Source organism: Callionymus lyra, chromosome 2 (genome assembly GCF_982586985.1).
Source record: "Callionymus lyra chromosome 2, fCalLyr1.hap1.1, whole genome shotgun sequence".
NCBI lineage: Eukaryota > Metazoa > Chordata > Actinopteri > Syngnathiformes > Callionymidae > Callionymus > Callionymus lyra.
The window spans coordinates 14,313,798-14,334,422 of record NC_141819.1 but is presented as its reverse complement, the minus strand read 5'-3'; the positions used below and the strand labels follow the sequence as shown (position 1 = coordinate 14,334,422).

General features: G+C 35.9%; 1 protein-coding gene across 2 annotated transcripts in view; it reads left to right on the top strand.

Annotated features, from left to right (window-relative positions):
• The window catches only part of ttll7 (tubulin tyrosine ligase-like family, member 7), an 80,698-nt gene that overhangs the window by 2,035 nt on the left and 58,038 nt on the right, over positions 1–20,625 (top strand). For both annotated transcript variants that reach the window (XM_087783601.1, XM_087783603.1), the window contains exons 2-7: positions 5,820–6,166; positions 7,062–7,193; positions 8,790–8,911; positions 11,667–11,734; positions 11,836–11,994; positions 20,202–20,418. In XM_087783601.1, the coding sequence (XP_087639727.1) occupies positions 6,142–6,166; positions 7,062–7,193; positions 8,790–8,911; positions 11,667–11,734; positions 11,836–11,994; positions 20,202–20,418 (723 nt within the window). In that variant the 5' untranslated portion in view covers positions 5,820–6,141. The remainder of the gene's footprint in view (positions 1–5,819; positions 6,167–7,061; positions 7,194–8,789; positions 8,912–11,666; positions 11,735–11,835; positions 11,995–20,201; positions 20,419–20,625) is intronic.

Sequence of the window (20,625 nt, the reverse complement as noted above, 5' to 3'; positions counted from 1 at the left end):
GGCTTGTTGACATATCTGGGAGGTAAAGCCATTAGAGATGGTGTGAAAGTGTTGTGAGAGTTGGCTTTTAACTTGGCATGTTTTCGAGGATTTCATTTCCTTGAATGGTTATTCATAAGTCCTAATATTAGTAATATGTCTATTGGCAAGAATCAGCAATATGATATTTATCACGACAAGATATTGTGTTATCGTTAAATTTGTATTGTCCAAAATATGTCGTAACATCAGATTTAAAGGTTGCTGGAGTCGACTGTATCCTCTCGTCCTGAGTTGTTTTTTAGTTCTCGTGGGATTTTAGTGTAATGAGTGCTGCCATCTACTGGCCAGAAGTTCCATTGCAACACAAAGATGAACAAACGCCATTGAAATATATAAATTCTCGCACACTATAAAATAACTACTATCTATATCAAGGGCCAAAAAAGAAAAAGAAAATCGATAATGTATGGTTAAGAAAATGTTGTAGCGACTGCTGCCATCTACTGGCCAGAAGTTCCATTGCAACACAAAAATGAACAAACGCCATTGAAATATATATAATTTCTCTCACACTTTATTAAAATATAAACTATAAAATAACTACTATCTATATCAAGGGCCAAAAGGGAAAAAGAAAATTGATAATATATGGTTAATAAAAGTGTTGGGATAAATATTTTAATCAGTAACAACTTATAGTAACTCACTAAAAGATTTGCGTTATTGCTTTACATATACAATATTACGATATTGTAGGAGCAGCGTTACATTTGTATTGTCCGAAATATGTCGAAATATCAGATTTAAAAGTCGCTGGAGTCGAATGTATCCTCTTGTCCTCAGTCATTGTTGTTCTCGTCGGATTTTAGTGTAATGACTGCTGCCATCTACCGGCCAGAAGTTCCATTGCAACACAAACATTAACAAACGCCATTGAAATTTATAATTTCTCACACACTTTATTGAAATATAAACTATGAAATAACTACTATCTATATCAAGGGCCAAAAATAAAATCGATAATTTATGGTTAAAAAAAATGTTGTCATAAATATTTTAATCAGTAACAACTTAGTAGTAACTCACTTAAACATTTGTGTAATTGCTTTACATATACTGTATTGCTTTACATTACATTTACATATACAATATTACGATATTGTAGGAGCAGTGTTACATTTGTATTGTACGAAATATGTCAAAACATCAGATGTAAAAGTTGCTGGAGTCGACTGTATCCTCTCGTCCTCAGTCGTTGTTTAGTTCTCGTCGGATTTTAGTGTAATGACTGCTGCCATCTGCCAGAAGTTTTATTGCAACACAAAAATGAACAAACGCCTGAACATATGCATTTAAATGTATAATTTCTCACACACTTTATTAAAGTATAAACTATAAAATAACCAATATCTATATCAAGGGCCAAAAAGGAAAAAGAAAATCGATAATGTATGGTTAAAAAAAAAACTTATAGTAACTCACTTAAACATTTGTGTTATTGCTTTACATATACACTTGAAATGTTTATATTTACCACATATTTTCTTCCCCCCTCTCTGGGTTTCTTTTATTTTATTAGTGTTTACAGTTCTGTGTGACAAAATGTGATGTTAATAATAATTTATAATGTTTTTTTTTAAATAATGTAAAGTTCAATTTAATTATAATAGAGTTGCTCAGAAGTTGTTATTCGTTGTCTCTCCATGTGTTATCTCTTTCTAGTCAAATTTAGGTTGGAACTTGGCTTCTGTTTTTTTCTATATCTGGAATGTTAAAAATCTATTAAAGTTTATTTTTTAAGGGGCTTTAGGTAAGAAGACCAGTTATCTTCTTCTCAGTTTCCTGGTCTGGAAAAGCGCTATACAAATAAAAATTACTTACTTACTTACTTATCTTCATTATTTATATAAAATGGGTCCCACAACACAACCGTTTACCATGTAATATAACGTATAGTATACAGTGCAATTACCAAGAAAATGTATGTGTTTATTGTCTTGAATTGTGGATAAAAAGTGGCTGTTAAAAAAACGTATTTATATATAAAAAAGATATAACTTTTTATCTTTAACTTGATATACAATTACATTATATAAATTGGAAGTCAGGAAAACAAGTGTAGATGTTCTTCTATGATAATAATTTGCTTTCTATTAAGTGTTTTTGTAGTTATTAAGTTTTAATTTTTCAAGATCTGACTACAAGTACTTCTAGATTAAGCTTCAGAAAGTATGAATATTGTGTGATGTTGTTGAAATATACTTCATCGTGCCGTGGGTTTTATTCTTCCTACACTAGTTTCTTCTTATATCAGGGTGAAGGCACAGGGCAGCCACGAAGTTGGGTCAGTTTGCTCTAATTTTAGCTTCTACTCTGAAACATCTACTGAGAATGTTCGCTGAGCTTCGCTCTGGTAAAAGTTTTGTTCGACTTTTCAAGTTACATTTCTTAAAAAAAAAGAAACATAACCTCAGTAAATATTGTGTTACTCCTTCAATATTGAGTCATCGTTTTAAAGATACTACATTTGAGTTTGTTGGTTTGGCCATTACTGTGAGGTTGTACTTCAAAAATGTTGCTCTGACAATTATATGTGTCGAGCAACATCTGCTCTATAAAACGCTAAGTGGTATTTCCTCGAGCTTTTCTACTGATTCTTTTTTTGACTGTTGCTTTCAGAGATTCTTTCATGTCAAGGAGAGAAAACATAAAACAGGCCCTTAAGGGACAGATGGACGGTTGTTAGAGAGAAGTGTTTTTTCTTTTTTTTTTTTACAAGAGCGTCATCTTTTTCTGCCTGAATAAGAAAGTGAGTTAGAATACATTCTGAATGCTATTTAAGGAGTATTATGTATGATATAGTCGTTTGTTAGATTATGATAGGTAGGGACTCCAGATATACATTATTAAGTTTTGATTTTTCTCTACATTTGGTGATGCCTTGAGAGTAATTTGAAGGTTAAAATACTTGGTTAATAAATGTAATTCCCATTTGCACAAGATTTAACTTATCAACATTTAGTAAAGCATCTGACGCATCTGCATTTAGAAGAAATATATATTTTCATCAGATGATTTACTGGATCACTAACAGTACTTTTGTATATTTCTTGAATTTATTTATTTATTTAAAATTCTACTTTCTCCACTAAAAATGTAGTTCAGTGTACACACACGTTTTGTTGTGTTGGCCAGTTATCTTATTCAGTTACACACAGTTAAATTCTTAGTTTGAACGTTGATTTAATTTTTATTCAACCCATAAAACACACACAAAACCGCAGAAATGTAGTTTTATAATTAACATATTTCCGTTAATATATTAAATAAATATATTAATAAATAATATATTCAATGACAGCACATAGTCAATTTTTTTTGTGTGCCTCGGACCTTTTTTTGTAGACCTTATTGAGTTAAAAAAGCAAAAATAAAAAAGCAACATTGGTATAAAAAACTGTTTTATACATGCAGAATGTGCTTGTTAATGTTGGCTCCCATTTGCACAAGATTAAACATTTAGGAAAGCATATGACCCATCTGCATTTAGAAGAAATATATATTTTCATCAGATGATTTACTGGATCACTCACAGTACTTTTGTATATTTCTAGAATTTTTCGACACAACATATGAAATTTGAATTGTTGAATCGTTGCTTGAATTTATTTGTTTTGGCTTAAATGATATTTGTCCAGTGTGATGTAAACGTTAATAATATATATTTTTATTTTAGTAAAACATTTTGTTAACCATGTTATTGATCACAAACTAAAGTAAAGTAATATTTTCACACATTTCCATTTGAGAAAATCATTTATTTAGATGACTTGTGAACAATTTAAGATATCCACAGCCATCACCATTTAGTCACCATAACAATACCTTTTCAGACAAGATGTTGTTGTTTTTTTTCCATGGCATCTGTCACCAAACAAGTGAGTATTTGTCGATCTGACTCATTACAATCAACTCTTTATCTGTTGGTGTCATGAACAAGAATTAGTCACGTTTACGTCAGTCGAGCTCCACGATGGAGATGTGCTGGCGCCCTCTGCAGTCTAAATTATGTTACTGCACCACAAATTAGTATTTGTGGAATTGGTTACACAGGAGAATGTATGAAACACTTTTGTCTAGTTATTTTAGGTACTATCTATAAACCGTTTGGTTGGATTCAGTTGAATTCCTTTAATCGCCACATACAATTATGTTATTATTATTATTTTGTATTTATTAATTTTCAACGTGGAAAGTTGTCTCCATTATAAACTACATTTTGCCATTTCATTTAAATGATTCAACTAATGTCATACTATCATAGGCAATGACATAGGCATATCATTTCCCCACACATGATTTGATTTATTCTAAACAAAGAAATCCATTATATTTTTTCCACACAGACTGGAAAAACTATCACCTAAAGTATCGCTTAAACGGTTTCCACTATTATAGTTTTGGGTGCTTAAATAATGCACAAGGATTGGCATAAGCCCCAGATCAGCGAGTTGAAGATTAGGATAATGATAAGGAAAATGCATGGTTCGTGTAAGAGAAGGGAATCATGGAGGATGAAGATGGATTATCTGCTATGACAAGTGAAGGTCAGAGACAAGTAATGTCAGGTACATGATGATTCACGACTATAGTAATAGACTGACGAGATACATTTAAGATTATATTGTCAGGTTTAATGTAGAGGTTAAGGAGTTCTTAAGAAGTAGCATTAAATGTAAGTCACTATATATAGCAAGATACCACTATTTTACTTTTTTGCTGACAGTAAATGAGATGGATATGTGGTAAATATTCTTGTCTCGGAGTTGTTATAGCAACATGTATCCAGCAGAGGTTACTGTTGACCTCTTTATGGAATTGTGAAGCCTGGACCATTAGTCAGTCTCCCAAGTTTAAATTCAACAAAGCTTTAAATGTGAATATGTTTAATTCATTCTCTTTAAAATGTTTTTTTTTCCAAACCTTTAATAAGTACACTATAAATGTAATTTTACATCATATTTTAATGAGTCTATTCGTATTGTTTGCTCTGTTATTTGTATATAAATTATCTTCTTTAATGTCAAAAAGAATTTTCTTTGACAGTGCTTTCAAAAAAAGTAATTAAGTTGAACCAACACGTCAACACCCAAGCCCTGATTTAGGTGTGAGAATAAATTCTCAAGACGAGGTTGTATCTCCCTGGTGCTCTACTGTTGTCTGCCTGAAAGTATTTTAATGCCAAAAGAATGTCCAAACCATCGCCAATGACTCTCCTCCTTCTCAAAGAGTTGCAAAGCAGCTGCATCTTTGGAGGAAGATCAAACTCAATCCCAACATGTTTACATAAAGGACAATCAGCTTATGAAAAAAAAACTGTGATGAACTGTATATTAAAACTGATTTGTTGTCTTTCCCTTTTTTGGTAACCACGCACTGACAGTAGCTTCAACCACCAAACTGACGAGGATCTGGCCCAACCGTCCCTCCCAAAGTGCCAATTCCCCGTGTTATTCATAGCCAAGAGCATCCATTTTGCAAACCACTGTACGAATGCCATCTGCTTGAGTACAGTCACCTAGCAGCTGTAACGGGAAAGCCAAGTGTGAGGCACAACATGTGACATGTTCCAATACACGTACTTGTTAGTCACATTCATATTTTACAATGGCTTCCCCACTTATTCCATTGTTTTTCTCTGATACTTTGGTGTGATTTGCCATATTTGTTATTCATTTATGTAGCCATTCTTTGCTTCAATCTATATCAAATGTAGTCTAGAAATACGCAAATGCAGTTTGAACCTGTTCAAATATAATCCTTATTATTCTCCGCAGGACTCCCCGTCCCTCACCCCTGCCTCCCCCCTTCCTTCTCTCCCTCCTGAGGCTGGATCTCGGATGCATCTCGTTGACCCCTGAGATCCTCCACGCAGCGTCTCACCTTCACCTGTTCCTGTTCCATTTCAGTCATCAGTTCCCCCCCCAGACTACTCTGCTCAAAGGCACATGGGAAATGCCTGCATGACCCTTCGGGCTCTCCTAAAAGGCGACATCTACGTAGAGAAGATTTGGGGCGACAAAAGTGTTCGGGGGCTGCCTGAAGACGTAGAGGTCTGGCAGAGAGAGACTTTCCCTTTCCACTCCTTCAGACCCTGAGATGCCCTCATTCCCTCATGATGGACGTGAGTGAAGCACCGTAAAAAAATATATAAAAGAAACACTTGGGGGGATACTTCAGAGTAATGAAAGTGAAAATGAATAGGCTTATACTTAAAACTTAATACTCGAGCAAGGATACGATATATTGTGATACACACAACAATATTCTTGTAGTCTCGAGTACTTGTTGTTGCAGAATTTACATGATTTGATTCTTGCATCTGCTTCTCATTTGTTTTGAAACCAAAATATGTCCAAAAATCAGCTTTTAAAAGCTAGTGTCGACTGTATCCTCCTGTCCTCAGTCATCGCCTGGACCTCACAGGATTTAGTACTAAATGTAGCCATGGAGGACGTTATGACTGCTGCCATCAAGCGGTTTGAAGTCTTATTGCAACACAAAAATGAACAAACACTGCAAAAAAAATTGCATTTTATTTAAAAAAATAAATAAAAAATCCAATTGTTTTGTTTCATTCACACTTGTTGAAATATAAACCTTAAAACAGTTATGAATAAATAATAATAATGACAAGAATAACGATAGAATATTTTAAAAAAATCGATGGTGTATCGATATTCTCTCACACCTCTATTGACCAATACAAAAACAAATCTCACAAGACAGGTAGAACATTTTTATGTAGCCATTAGTATGACAACTGGGAGCATTTTTGGTCATTTGACTCACAAGACTCAATATTAATTTAAAATCAATTAGTTTAAGGACTTTTGTGTACCTTGTAAAGATCCAAAATCCAACATTAGATTTGAGGGCCACATTATATATGACTGAAGGCCGACAATGACCCCCTGCGAAGACCGGGCTTGATTGAATCTTTCACTTCACTAATGCACAAATACAATTATACATTGACCAGTGACCTTACTAGTCATTTTTCACCATCATGTTCACAGAAAATCAAGGAGCCTCCCCCATGAACAGGCAGTCGTCGGGCACCTACCACAGCAGTGGTAGGAGAAAGTTGCACTCCAAGAAGAAGAAGAGCTCCATCAGCGCCAACGTGGCCGGCACCAAATATGAAATCGGTAAGAAAACCACTGATTATAAGCAAATGTTAATAGGAAAATGTTGGTAAAGCAAAAGGCATGATTTAGCAACATCTGAACTGGAAACAATGGCTGCAGTGTTGTAAGATAATCGTCCGCTGTGGCGAAGAGTACCAATGTTGTTTGTATGTCAGTATAAAAGACCTTTTGACATTCTTGAAAATGCTATTTTCTCCATGATAAATGTAGTTCAGTGTACACACATGTTTTGTTGTGTTTGCCAGTTGTTTTATTCAGTTACACACAGTTAACTTCTTAGTTTGAACGTTAATTTTATGTTTTATTCAACCAATAAAACACACAAAACCGCAGAAATGTAGTTTATAATTAACGTATTTCCGTTAATATATTAAATAAATATATTAATAAATAATATATTCAATGACAGCACATAGTCAATCTTTTTTTTGTGGTTTAATGTAGAACATATTGAGAAAAAAAAGCAAAAATAAAATAGAAACGGTGGTATAAAAAAATGTTTTATACATTAAAAATACATGCAGAATGTGCTTGTTAACGATGGCTCCATGTAAAAGTTATTTTTCGCTACTTTACATGCTCATTTTCGGAGTAAACTTTCAAACCACCAGGTAGCGGTGGGTTGCTGAGGCTTCATGAAACACTGCATTTGGAAATTATGCAAGATTTTCATTAATTTAAGAGTGCCATCTAGTGGCCTTTCAAAAATGAATACACTGTTATACATCAACGCATCACATTAGTCACAGGCTGCTGTTACCTCGGAGGAAATACAGTCCTTTCTCAAACACCTTTCGGACAGTAATAATCAATACAACTGAATTTATGCTGCACGGTTACAAATGCCTCAGGGAGGAGTAACGGGTCACGGCCCGGTGTTGGGGACAACTGATATACAGCGAAGCCAAATTGAATCCAAATTGAAATTGAATTCTACTTTAAAAAAAAAAAAAAGCCCTGGATACACTTTCCATCATGTGCATGGAGACAACTTTGCTTCACTTTCATTTTTAAAGACTAGAAGCGCGCAGTAAGCACTCTTCACAGTGAGTAAATTGTGTGGCAGCAAAGCTCTCAGGGGTGGACTACAACCTATAAAACTAAGGAGTCAGCAGCAGCCAGCAGAAGTTTTTGGGGTGCGGGGATCCTGTATATAGACAGAAGTCTAGCTGTGAGTGTGTTTGCTAACTGTGACGAGACTCTCACTGTGGCCATTCGGAGGCCCGTGCTACGCTACTTTAAATGGAAATTATCACTAATGGCCAGATGTATGGGTCATTTCTGCTGTTTCATTTTGTTGTTTAGGAGCCATTTCTTATAAGGGATCCTATAATAATACAGCCAAAGATAAATGGTCAAGAGAAGGGGGAGCTTTACGACCGCTATGAGGGTCTCTTAAACTTTCTCTTTGGCTTATTAGTGGGAGATACGAAGATTAATTTAAAATAATAGCTAAACATGCTTGTCCACATGCGTACATTTATTATTTTAATAGCCAAAACAATATAATAATCAATATCTTCTGCATCTATTTGATTAAAAAAAATAAATAAATTGGATGTCATTTCTTCTAACGTGTACCTTTTTTTAAATCAGTTCGTATAGTCATCAACGAGATGGGCTTCATGAAGACCAGAGATGAAGACGAGACTGCCAACCTCATTTGGAACGACTCGGCAGTGCAGCATGAGAAAATCGCTGAGCTCAGGAATTACCAGGTACATTTTTAATTCAGTACTGCTTGATTATACTTGCACAGCAGGCGAGAGGTTAGAGCGCAGAGGATGAATGTAAATCCACAGCCAAGAACTTCATTGAACACAAGAGGAGGATATTTAGTCAGTAAGTAAGAGAGTAATAGTTAATTGTAAAGCGCCTTTCTAGACCAGGGTCACAACACGCTTGAACAATCAAAAGCAATACACAGTTAAAAATACCTACAAATATAAAAACTCTAAAAGGCCAAGACAACGTAGAAACAAACACAGGAGTCCCAGAAAATCAGTGAAAAAACCTGCAAAAATAAGTATTTCTCAAGATGTTTCTTGAAGGAGTCAGTAGATCATCAAACACAGAGGAAGATCGTTCCAAAGCTTAGGAGCAACAGTCTGGAAGGATTTCTCTCCTCTGGTCCAGAACCGTGTTCAGGAACCATCAGTAGATTCTGATCCACAGACCTCAGAGCCCGAGCTGGGGTGTAAGTCTGGATCAGATCACTGATGGAAGGAGGAGTCTGACCATGAATAGATCTGAAAGTAAGAACCAGAATTTTAAAATTGATTTTGAAAGAAACTGGCAGCCGGTGAAGAGTTTTAAGGATCGGAGAAATGTGAGTTCTTCTACTAGAACGGGTCAGAATTCTCGAGTTTTGTATTAACTGCAGACGAGAAAGCTCTTTCTTGTTTAGACAGGAAAATAAACTGTTACTAAATATATAAAATATTAAGAGCATGTGTTATCTTTCAACTGAACATGTATGTCTGTATTTTGATGATATATGTGATTTACTGAAATCTCAAAACTATTGCTTGGGGTCCAGCAGTGGCCCTCTGCCTGTGTTCATGCCCCTGAAGTGATACTGAGTAGAAAAACCTTTTTTTTTTTAACCTATATTTGTTCTTTTTTTGCTGAGATTAATTTGTTTTTTACATTTTTCTATATTATTATATATAGTTTTCTTCTATTTTTTCTTAAATGTGTAAAAGAATATTGATTGATTTATATTTTCAATCATTTAGTCAAAATATTATGCATTAAAGTAGCCTTTTATTTCACTGTATTCAATTTTATATTCAATCCCTTTCCCCTACAAAACAAAACAAATCTACAGACTTTCTATTTCTATTCATTATTATTAGAAAGCCCATCAAAACACTACCAGTAATAATGTAGCCCAACCATGTGCGAAATAAGATCCACGTTTTTGCATAATTTTATTAGTTTTGTTTTTGTTTAAAACCCTTATATGAAAACAAGACATCTCATATTTTAATGATCAATTAACACACAAACAAACATGCATGAAGAAAATCTAAATAATACAAAGAAAAACACTCTTATCATAATGCATAACAAAGGAGCGACTGTGAAAAAGGAAGAAAAGGCTTTTTTCCACTATCATAACAGATATCTGCATAAGCTGTAATTTAGAAAAAAAAATGGAGAATAAACGTCTCAGGTGAGCTTTAAGCACAAGTGCCGGCAAGTTTATGTAACAATTCTCCCCGAGGAGTAACTGCAGTAAAGTAAGCAATATGTCTGAAAAGAAAATTGCAAAAAGGCATTTTAAAGGATGGAAGAAAAAACAACTTCTGTATTAACCTCCTTTTCTTAAAGCAGAATAAATATGGGGCTGATTTCTAAGGATGACAAAACAATTTCCTCAAACCTTATCTCTAAGATGGATAAAACCAGGACTCAAGTATTTTGAAAGGGAAAAAAAACACTAGATAAAACTAGAAATACATTTTCATTTTAAGATGTTATGTTGTTTACCTTTGTTTAATCTAAGCTCATGAATCTAAGGTTTTTTATGCCTCAATAGCAAAACCAAAATAATATCAACCGAGGGCGCCACCTGCTGGGCCCTGCAGGTGACTACACCTCACTGCTTCATGAAGCATCACAAGCCCATCATCGCTCACCTCGCCATGATCTCCCTTTTCTGCAAAGCAAGCTCGGATGCTTCTCGCCCTTCTTCTAACAGTCCATCGTCCCGAGGGCTCATCGATCCGACTGGTCACTGAGCATCAGTTACATCACCCGGTTCGACCTGTAGGGGGCAACTACAGTTCACTCATAACTATAATATAATTACTTTTTCATGCACTCTTGTAAGACATCGTAAAAATCGCGCCACAGTCTCTCAATTTCTATCCGTCTTGTATGTAAAATGAAAACATATGCATTCAATTTCCTATTTCCATTTTTTTTTTTAAACTCCCTTTTTTCCCTACCCCACGGTTAGTGATAAACTGTGAGAGTTTCCTGTCAAGTTTCAGTTCACACCAGCCTAATTAACGCGCCACTTCAGGCTCATTTGGTCCAAGAATACAGAAACCCAAAAGATTTTCCTAAACCCCCACCTTTTCTTTTTCTTTTTTTTTTTTCTTTCTTTTTTTTTTGCGCATTCAAAGCAATTCATTCAACTGTCACTGCGGGAGCTTGCGATGCAGAACCAATTACCTTGGCCGCTCAGAGTTGAGATTGATCTCCCTTCCCCCCCCCTTCCTCGCCACTCGCCCCCCCAAAACCTTTAAGTTATGAAAAAAACATGGTAAACTAAATAAGGGTTGAGAGAGGTCTCAGCGTCACCTTTTTGTTTTGAGTCCGTAATTGGGCATAAATGTCAGAACATTGTAAGCTCACTTCAGGTTGCTGCCTTTAATGTGCTCATTTTTATAAAGGGGTGGGATGGAATTGAGTGGCGTAATGGCCCTAACAACGTTATTATGTCTGCCTGTTCCTCTGCAGAGAATTAACCATTTCCCCGGGATGGGCGAAATTTGCCGCAAAGACTGCCTCGCTCGAAACATGTCTAAGTAAGTTTCCTTTCTGCAGAAACATTGTCTTATATTGAAATTAAATTTAAAACTGTCATTCATTATCATTGCGTTGAATAAAAACAACTCTCCCTCCCCAGAATGAACAAGTGCCAGCCTCAGGATTACAGCTTCACCCCCAAAACGTGGATATTCCCAGCCGAGTACACCCAGTTTCAGAACTACTTCAAGGAGCTACGGAGGAAACGCAAACAGAGGACCTTTATTATCAAACCTGCCAACGGAGCCATGGGTCACGGGTAGGTCAGCAGCAAGAGCGAGCGCCCCCGGAGAGTAGAACCCAACACATTGACTGTAAGAGTGACAGGCAGCTGGGGGGCTCAGTGGAGACACTGAGAGACCTCCAGGACTTGGAGGTCTAAGGCAGTGAGTGAGTGAGCAAGATAGGCCGGCAGGTTGTGCTGCACTTGTGCTCCCGACACATTGATTTGATGAAAGGTAGTGAAGGAGATCTTTTATGTTGGATAACAAACACAAATGTCTCCCCAGTGTAATAGACAGAACTGAGAAATTCATCGAAATAATTTGATGTCACTTATACGTAGTGACAGGCCTCGTGAATCCGCTGTGTATTGAACGCTCTGTTTCATAATACACTTTATTTAAAGTTTAAAAATATTGTCAGGTTTCATTGAATTTGTAGATAAGAGCAAATCATTATAAAGCATAGAGTGCCATCTTGTGGCGATTCCAAAAGGAAACACTACATCTAGTGATGGTCTGATGAAGCTTCATGAAACAGTGTCATTATTTTCCAGAGTCCACTAGATGGCGGTCTCTTCACTATGAACCGTTGTTTTTAACAACCGTTCTAATGAAACATAATTTTTAAACTGATGGCGCCACCTACTGACCTTTAAACAACATGACACTGTTTCATGAAGACTCATCAGCCCATCACTAACTGTATCATGATACACTTCGTTTAAGTTTCCTCTACGTTTGAAGACAATACCATGTTTCAGTGAATGAGAAAATTAGAGAGTGACATCTAGTGGCCTTTTAAAATAAATACCATGTATCGTGATACAAATTAAGTTATTATGTATTATGATACAGTGTATCATGATTCAGTGTCTTAATTTCAAAGGCCACTAGATGACACTGAATTATGAGACTAGAGCTGAAGATTATAGAACAGACAGTACTCTCTAGTGTTCTTTTAAAATAATGAACACTGACACTGAATCATGATACAGTGTCTTCACTACACAGCTGTTTCATGAAGCCTCATAGTCCCATCATTGATATGTCATTTTTCCAGCTCCCTTCCCTATCTGCTCTCTCACTCCTACTACAATCAACTGATCCAACAAGCCTCAGATTCCTGAAATATATATCAAATCGAAGTCGAAAGTCCAACGACTAAAATAATGTACTACAAAATAGTACTCACAAATAATCGAGTTTATCATTTAGGCTCATAATAATGTTATCATGTAATGTCTCACCTGTTAGTGAGGAATGAGAACAAAGGAGCGAGTCAATGCTACACAGGACTTTTAAAATTCAAAGGTTTTTGGAATATCACCTACCCCTCCTTGATAAGAAAAGATTAATATAATTAGTACTTTGGTAATAAACTTTAGCTTCTTAACATATCACTTGACTGACAAGACACCACCAGCATTAAGTGAACCGGTTTGTCATTCTGAGGGGTCACAATCTAAAGCACACAACATCTGTTTCTAATGTAGACGGGCTTTTCAAACAGTGCTGGCTCTCATTATATCCTTCTTTACAAAATCCACCAAATGAACGCATTTGGCTTTTGCAAAAAAAAAAAGGACTTTCCATCATTTTTCTTCTCGTAAATAAACCAAGCTTTAAGTCTCTGCTGGCCATGAGGTCGATCTTTAGTCCAATGGATACGAGGGAGGTCGGCCTTTAACCTTTACCCGAGAGCACTGACCTCACAATGAGTTACCCTGTTAGCAATGAAGTATCTGATGATAACGGCTCGACAAGCTTCAGCCACTTTTGACTTGATCAGGTCCTTTTAATATGAATTAATAATAACTAATGTTTTTTTTATTCATTAGTTAAAGATAAAAAACAATTTTATTCCGAGATACTGTGTTTATAGTGAACACCCACTCACCTTGTATTTTGTGAGCGTGCATTATCATATATTCGTGAGCATCCACGCTACACTGCACCTTGACCTTTTTAAATGGAGTTTTCAGAGATTTCCAATAAAAACTTTGTATGAACAGATGGATGTGTGCGTGGAGCTGGTAGTCCAGGGAAGTCTAGTAAAGACCAGTCGGGCAAAACACAGTGTATTAGTAGATTTGTGACCCCGACATGAACGTCTATAAAAATGTTATTATCGCCCGTGACCAGATTGTGCATTTGAGCTGAGATGGTGCGATGAATCTCATTGTTGGCCTCAATGTCCTCGATGGGCACACTTACCATAACTCAGAGGTTAACGCTGCCAGTGGAGGACAAACATACACAATGAGAGCCTGACAGTTACTGTAACCACTTCCCTGAAGGGCTCTGCGTGTGATTGTTGAAATTCTTTATGAGGAACCATCAAAAGGGACCAGCCGAAGACCAGAATGGCTCTCGTCGCTGCCGAGAGACTCGCTCAATAACATCTATTTATCAGAATATTCACTGACTCTAGTGCTGAGTTACTTTTTATATTCTGTATTTGCATAAGTATTCCATCTAGGATGGACTTGAAATGTACAGTAGATACTGTAGTGTGAGCTCAAAGTTGTTTTTAAATGGGAAATTCAATTAAATCAACTAAAATCTGCATTCCTTAATATTTTAAAAAGTAGGAGGACAATCAGCTGTCAGTCAATTTATGAGAAAATAACAACAAAAATATAGATTTATCAATATTTTTTACTAGGTTTATACTTCGGTCCCGCTTAGTCATTTTTATGTGGGCTGCCTGATTGTTGGCTTAAGTTTAAGTGGATTAAAGTGGTAAATAATAATCCATATCACAATCAGACTTAATGTAACAGACACTTTGTGCAAATATAAGATTTGTTTGGAAGGTAAGCCTTGTGTTATCTCAGGGTCAAAGTGACCCGAAAGCCCGATAACATTATTTTATCCCTTGTGTTGATTCTGGGTCGAGGTGAACGACCTCCACCACTGCATATGTATTCATGGAAGCCATTTTTCTTCGAGCCTTCGGGTCACCTTGACCCAGAGATGACACAAGGGTTAAATGATTTTGCTCCCTTGTCTGATAAAGTTAAAAGATATCAAAATAAAAGACATATAGTGAATTTATTAAAGTAAGGTGGTGTTTATGACCTTAACCCTAACCCTTACCCTTACCCTTACCCTTACCCTTACCCTTACCCTTACCCTTACCCTAACCCTAACCCTAACCCTAACCCTAACCCAAACCCTTACCCTAACCCTAATCCTAACCCTAACCCAAACCATAACCCTTACCCTAACACCTTTTCTCATCCCTCACGTTACTTAAATTAATTTACCTAAATGTTGATATCGATAAACCCAAAGGTTTATAAGATATTGTGCTGATTCTTTTGGCTTGTAAAAATATACTTCCATTTTTATTTCATTGAACAATAATATTTATTACTAAAACAATGCAACTGAATATCAAACATCTCCATCTTGCTAGTAAAATACATTTAATTAAGGATTATAAATTCATTTATCACTTAATTCCATGGGGGTCGCGGGGGAGCCTCTCCCAGATTCTATGGGCGAGTGGTAGTGGACACCCTGGACAGGAAGCCAGTCTGTTGCAGGACACACAAAGACACACAACCATTCATAAACACACTCATACCTATGGACAATTTTCCCCAAGTTCTCAATCAACCTCTGTATGTTTTTGGACTGTGGGAGGAAACCGGAGTGGCCGGAGTAAACCTATCCAACACGGGGAGAACATACAAACTCCACACAGAAAGGTCCGATCTGGAAGTGAACCGGCAACCTCTTGCTGTGAGGCGATCGCACTAACCACAAATGAATATAGAACAGAAAAGTCTATTAGAGAAGGGTTTGCATCCATATTTAAGACCAACAGATGGAGGTATTGAAGTAAGAATCACGCCTGCTTCTCTTCCCTCTGTAACTCTCTTTGAATTTGTCCTTTCTGGTATAATGTGAACATTACTTATAAGCGCATGCGGCTCTAAGCCCTTATTTATTAAGGAATAAAAGGCAGCAGAGGCTGAATGACTGCAATACATTAGGAATATCAGAGATGATGAGTTTGGCTCGACCACTCAACAGCGCTAGTCTCACTAGATTAGATCTTCTCTCTTTCTTTTTTTTTTCTTCTTCTCCTCCTTGTGTTGTGACGAGCCAGGAAATTAAGTTATATCTCTCGCCTGTAATTTATTTTGGGGTAGGCCCCGGCTAAATGAAGATATTGTTTGTGTCTGGAGCGCAGCTTGTTATGAGGGAAACAAAATAAAGGCGAGGCTTAAGAAGGCGAGATCCCCACTGGTACCAAATTAAAGAGGCAAAGGGAAGTGGGCTGTGATGATCCGACACCACGGCTCATCAATCATGTCGTCCTGTCGGCTCCACATCCTTCCACTAACTAACGCTGTTAACCCCGACTTCATCATTCAGATCTTCCGTCTGCCAGTCAGAACCGGCTCTGGGACTGTCAGTCACAACAACCACTTCTTGTTCTCTTTTGTTGGCTCCATGAACTCCTCCTTTGTGAAGCAAACCGGCTCCTCAGTTGGTGGGATGGCGTTGGATTTGTGGAGTGATTGATCAACCCGAGCACGCTAATAAATCATCACACCGGGTTCCGGCAAAAAGTTCTCCTCAAAAAACACACAGAGTGAAGAGTTTAGCACTTGATATCCTAAGAGGCAACAACTGACCTAGATTCTCACTTCAAGTTGGATTTTTTTTTTCGGGTAAATTAAGCTTCATGTTGTTTTTGCTTCATTACGGTTAAATAACTAAGGGATTATTTGGAAATAACACCAATTTCTTTTGTTGCATCTTTGATCCCAAGGATAATAAAAGATCTTAATCGGCGGAGAAGCTTATTATTGGATTGTTGCCCTGACTACCTGATACCTTATTTAAAAATCCAACCTTGGCATCAATATTCAAAATGAATTTGGTAATACAACATCAGCCAGTATTGCTGCTTATAGCCACCGCATGTAGTCTTTAACAATGAGTGATGAAGTTACAGCCAGACATACTGATAATGCTGCGTTAAATGCTACACACACACCAGAAGACTTTGAAAATACTCTAAACGACTTTCAGCTCACATATAATGACTAGTGTTTTCACAAATTTCCAGACTAGTCTCAGATTTTATTATGTTTTTTATTAGTATTCTTTGATGTAATAATTCAATTTAGTTATTTTTTATAACCTAATTTATTCTTATTATTTGTAATAATATTTCAAAGAAAACACAAGACCGATATTTAATATGTTTTCTTATATTCATATATTTTTTGTTTTTAGTAGAAATTAATGTAATAAAGATATTTACTTTCGTCCGTGCTTATATATTGGTCGTTGATCAGTTGACTTGCGATAATATATAGTAGTTTTCTTTCTAGTAATAAATAAAAAATATGCTAGTTAAATGTTTTTAATAGGATAAAACACAATACTGATATTTACTATTTATTCATTTAAAGATATTTTTTAGTAAAAATGTTCAGTAAAAATAAAGAATGAATATAATAAAGATATTTACTTTCTTCAGTCATTTTATATTGTTTTTTGTTAAGTCACTACAACTTGTGATAATATATTAATATTCTCTCTAGTAATAAATAAAATTTAAACTTAGATTTTTTATAACCTAATTTATTCTTATTGATAGTAATAATATTTCAAATAAAACACAAGACTGATATTTGTAATGTATTCTTTTTAATTCTTATTTTTTGTTGAATCAAATTTTTAAAATCATAATATATAATAAAGATATTTACTTTCGTCAGTGATTAAATATAGTTCACTGATCATATTACGTCAAATTGCGATATTATATGAGTATTCTTTGTAGTAATAAATACAAATATCTTAGTTAGATGTTTTTAATAGTCTCTTTTATTCTGATTATTCGGAATAATAATACAAATACTACACAAGACTGATATTTATTTTATATTCTTTTTAGTATTTATTTTGTTGTTGAGTTAAAATAAAGAAAATAATATAAAAAGATATTTACTTTCATCGGTGCTTATATAGTGGTTGATTGTGTTATGTTATGGTGACTTGCGATTATATATATATTTTTATATATATGGCGGGAGTGTTGGTTGTTGATCGTGGTACGTCAGAATGACTTGTTTTAATAGTTAATTAGTATTCTTTCTAATATTTAATAAAAATTCATGTCAGATTTTTTTATTACCTAATGTATTCGTATTATTTGCAATAATAATTCAAATAAAACACAAGACTGATATTTGTTATGTTTTTTTTATATATATATATTTTGTTGAGTAAAAATAATATAATAAAGATATTTACTTACTTATATATTGGTTGATTGTGTTATGTTATGGCGACTTGCGATTATATATATATTTTTATATATATGGCGGGAGTGAGATGTTTGGTGTAAATCTGACGATGAGTTTTTGAAGAAACTCAAACTCCCATCTATGTGACGAGACTTCTGTTTCAACTTTAAAATTCAGATGTTACTCGTCACATTTTGGAACAACGGTGCCCATATCCAAACAAACCAGCACCAACCCGTCACGGGTCCAACCAGCTGTGGCCTGTCTACAATCAGTCCTGAGTGCTGGTGACATTCTACCAAAGCAAAGGAATTAGACAGTCAGTTGACAGGAAGTTCAACGTCTGTTCGTATTAACCACCCAAAAACACATCGCAACCGCCTTTATTCTAAAAAAGAAAATTGAGTTTGATAAAAGTGAAACACATTTCCCACACAGACCTGCCATTGTGTTTGTGTTCTGCTTCATTTATTCCTCAACTTTTATTAAGATTGCCAGATAATGGACTCGGCGGCACAGAGCGTGATGCCCCGCGGACCCGAAAGAATCTTAGTTCAACTAACCAGTGAAAGTTGCAGAGCAGTGGAAGGTCACGCTCATTCAAAACAGAGCACATACCCTGCAACCTTCTTTTTTTTTTTTTGTGCTTCTGAGCTAAAACAAAAAACATCTTAACGATAATAAGTAAACTTTCACAAGGCTTCTGTCAAGGGATGTGAGTTATGCCGACAGGAATTTAATCTAGAGAGAATTGAGAGAACCTAAAACAAACATTATTTCTCATCCATCATGCTGCACATCACTTTTATACCCTCATATAAATATAAACAACAAGTATTCCTTGTTTTTTATATCATCTTTGAGGACATCTGTTCACAAAGAATATTAAACCAACAAACAAAACAACAGGATTCAGAACTATATAAACAGAACTGTAGCTCAGATACTGATAAACTAGTGCATGAATGCTCCTCCTCTAATGCAACACCATTAGACTCAGGGACTCATTCGTTCCTCGTGCGATTAGACTGTTTCTTTCTGAGTTTGGGGGCAGGAGTGTATATGTTAATCTTTGAATACTTTTTCTTTGTTATACTCTTTCTTTGAGTTATTTCCTTTTGATCTAGATTCTTTATTTTGATGTATGTTCTTTATTTTGCACTTAGTTCTTTTGTTTGCTCTTTGTTCTTGTTCGGTTTTTTATGGAACTTTCTGTGAACTGGAACCAAATTTCCCGAAGGAGATCTCCAGAGGGATTAATAAAGTCTATCTATTTATCTATCTAGGCAATAAAAATGAAAAAAAAGGGTCAATTTCTTTTCAAAAGAATTTCAAAGAAGGCATGGACTCGGCCAGTCTTATCTCCATGTGATCCCCTTTGATTTAAGCCTCGACTTTGGAGCAACTACTCGACAGTACCACCCAAGGATCTAAGATTACGATCTGGTTCAACATACCAGATATATGTTCAGTAGAAGGAAGCAGGACCAAGATGAATTCATAGGTTATTAGTTGGATTTTAAAATCCATTCTTAAAACAGACTGTCAGCAAGTGTGCTGAAGCTAACACTGGGGGGATGTAATGCCATCTGTTGAACCGGTTAAAAGTCTAGATGCTGAGTTCTGGACCAGTCTTGTCGGGTCCATATGGTCCGTTTAAGAGGACATCCTTTTTCTTCACACTGATAAATCAAGAGGTAAAACATTCATCTTAGACCTACAAGATACTCAGTATTTGTGATGAAGTTGAATCGCTTTGCTGAACTTTCCGTGTACTTTATTTGGATCGGTTTTTTGCACAAGACTGTTCCAACGTCATCAATCATGTTCACTGACCTCTGCTAAACTGCCATTTATCATTTTTTAATTATCCCTTTTCGTCTTAACCGCATTATAATACCTAGCGGGCGACGCTCAAAAATCATCCCCCCGGAGAATTAAAAAAGTTTCTTTTCCTTCCCCAGGATCTCGCTTATCCGCAACTGTGAGAAGTTGCCGGCCAACGAGCACTTCATCGTCCAGGAGTACTTGGACAAACCGTTCCTGATGGAAAGCTACAAGTTCGACCTGCGCATCTACATCCTCGTCACCTCCTGCGACCCCCTTCGGATATTCCTCTACAACGACGGCCTCGTGCGACTGGGCACGGAAAAGTATCACGCGCCCAACGACGAGAACCTGGTGAGTCAGATATGTGCGGATTAGTTAAGTAAGTAAGTGATACTTGTAGAGCGCTTTTCTAGACCAGGGTCACAAAGCGCTTAAACAATTCAAACAAAACCCGATAAAATATATGCTAAAAAGGTCAAGACAACACCGAGACAAACACAGGAGTCTCAGAGAATCAAGGAAAAGCCTGCACGAATAAAAGTGTCTTTGGATTTTAAA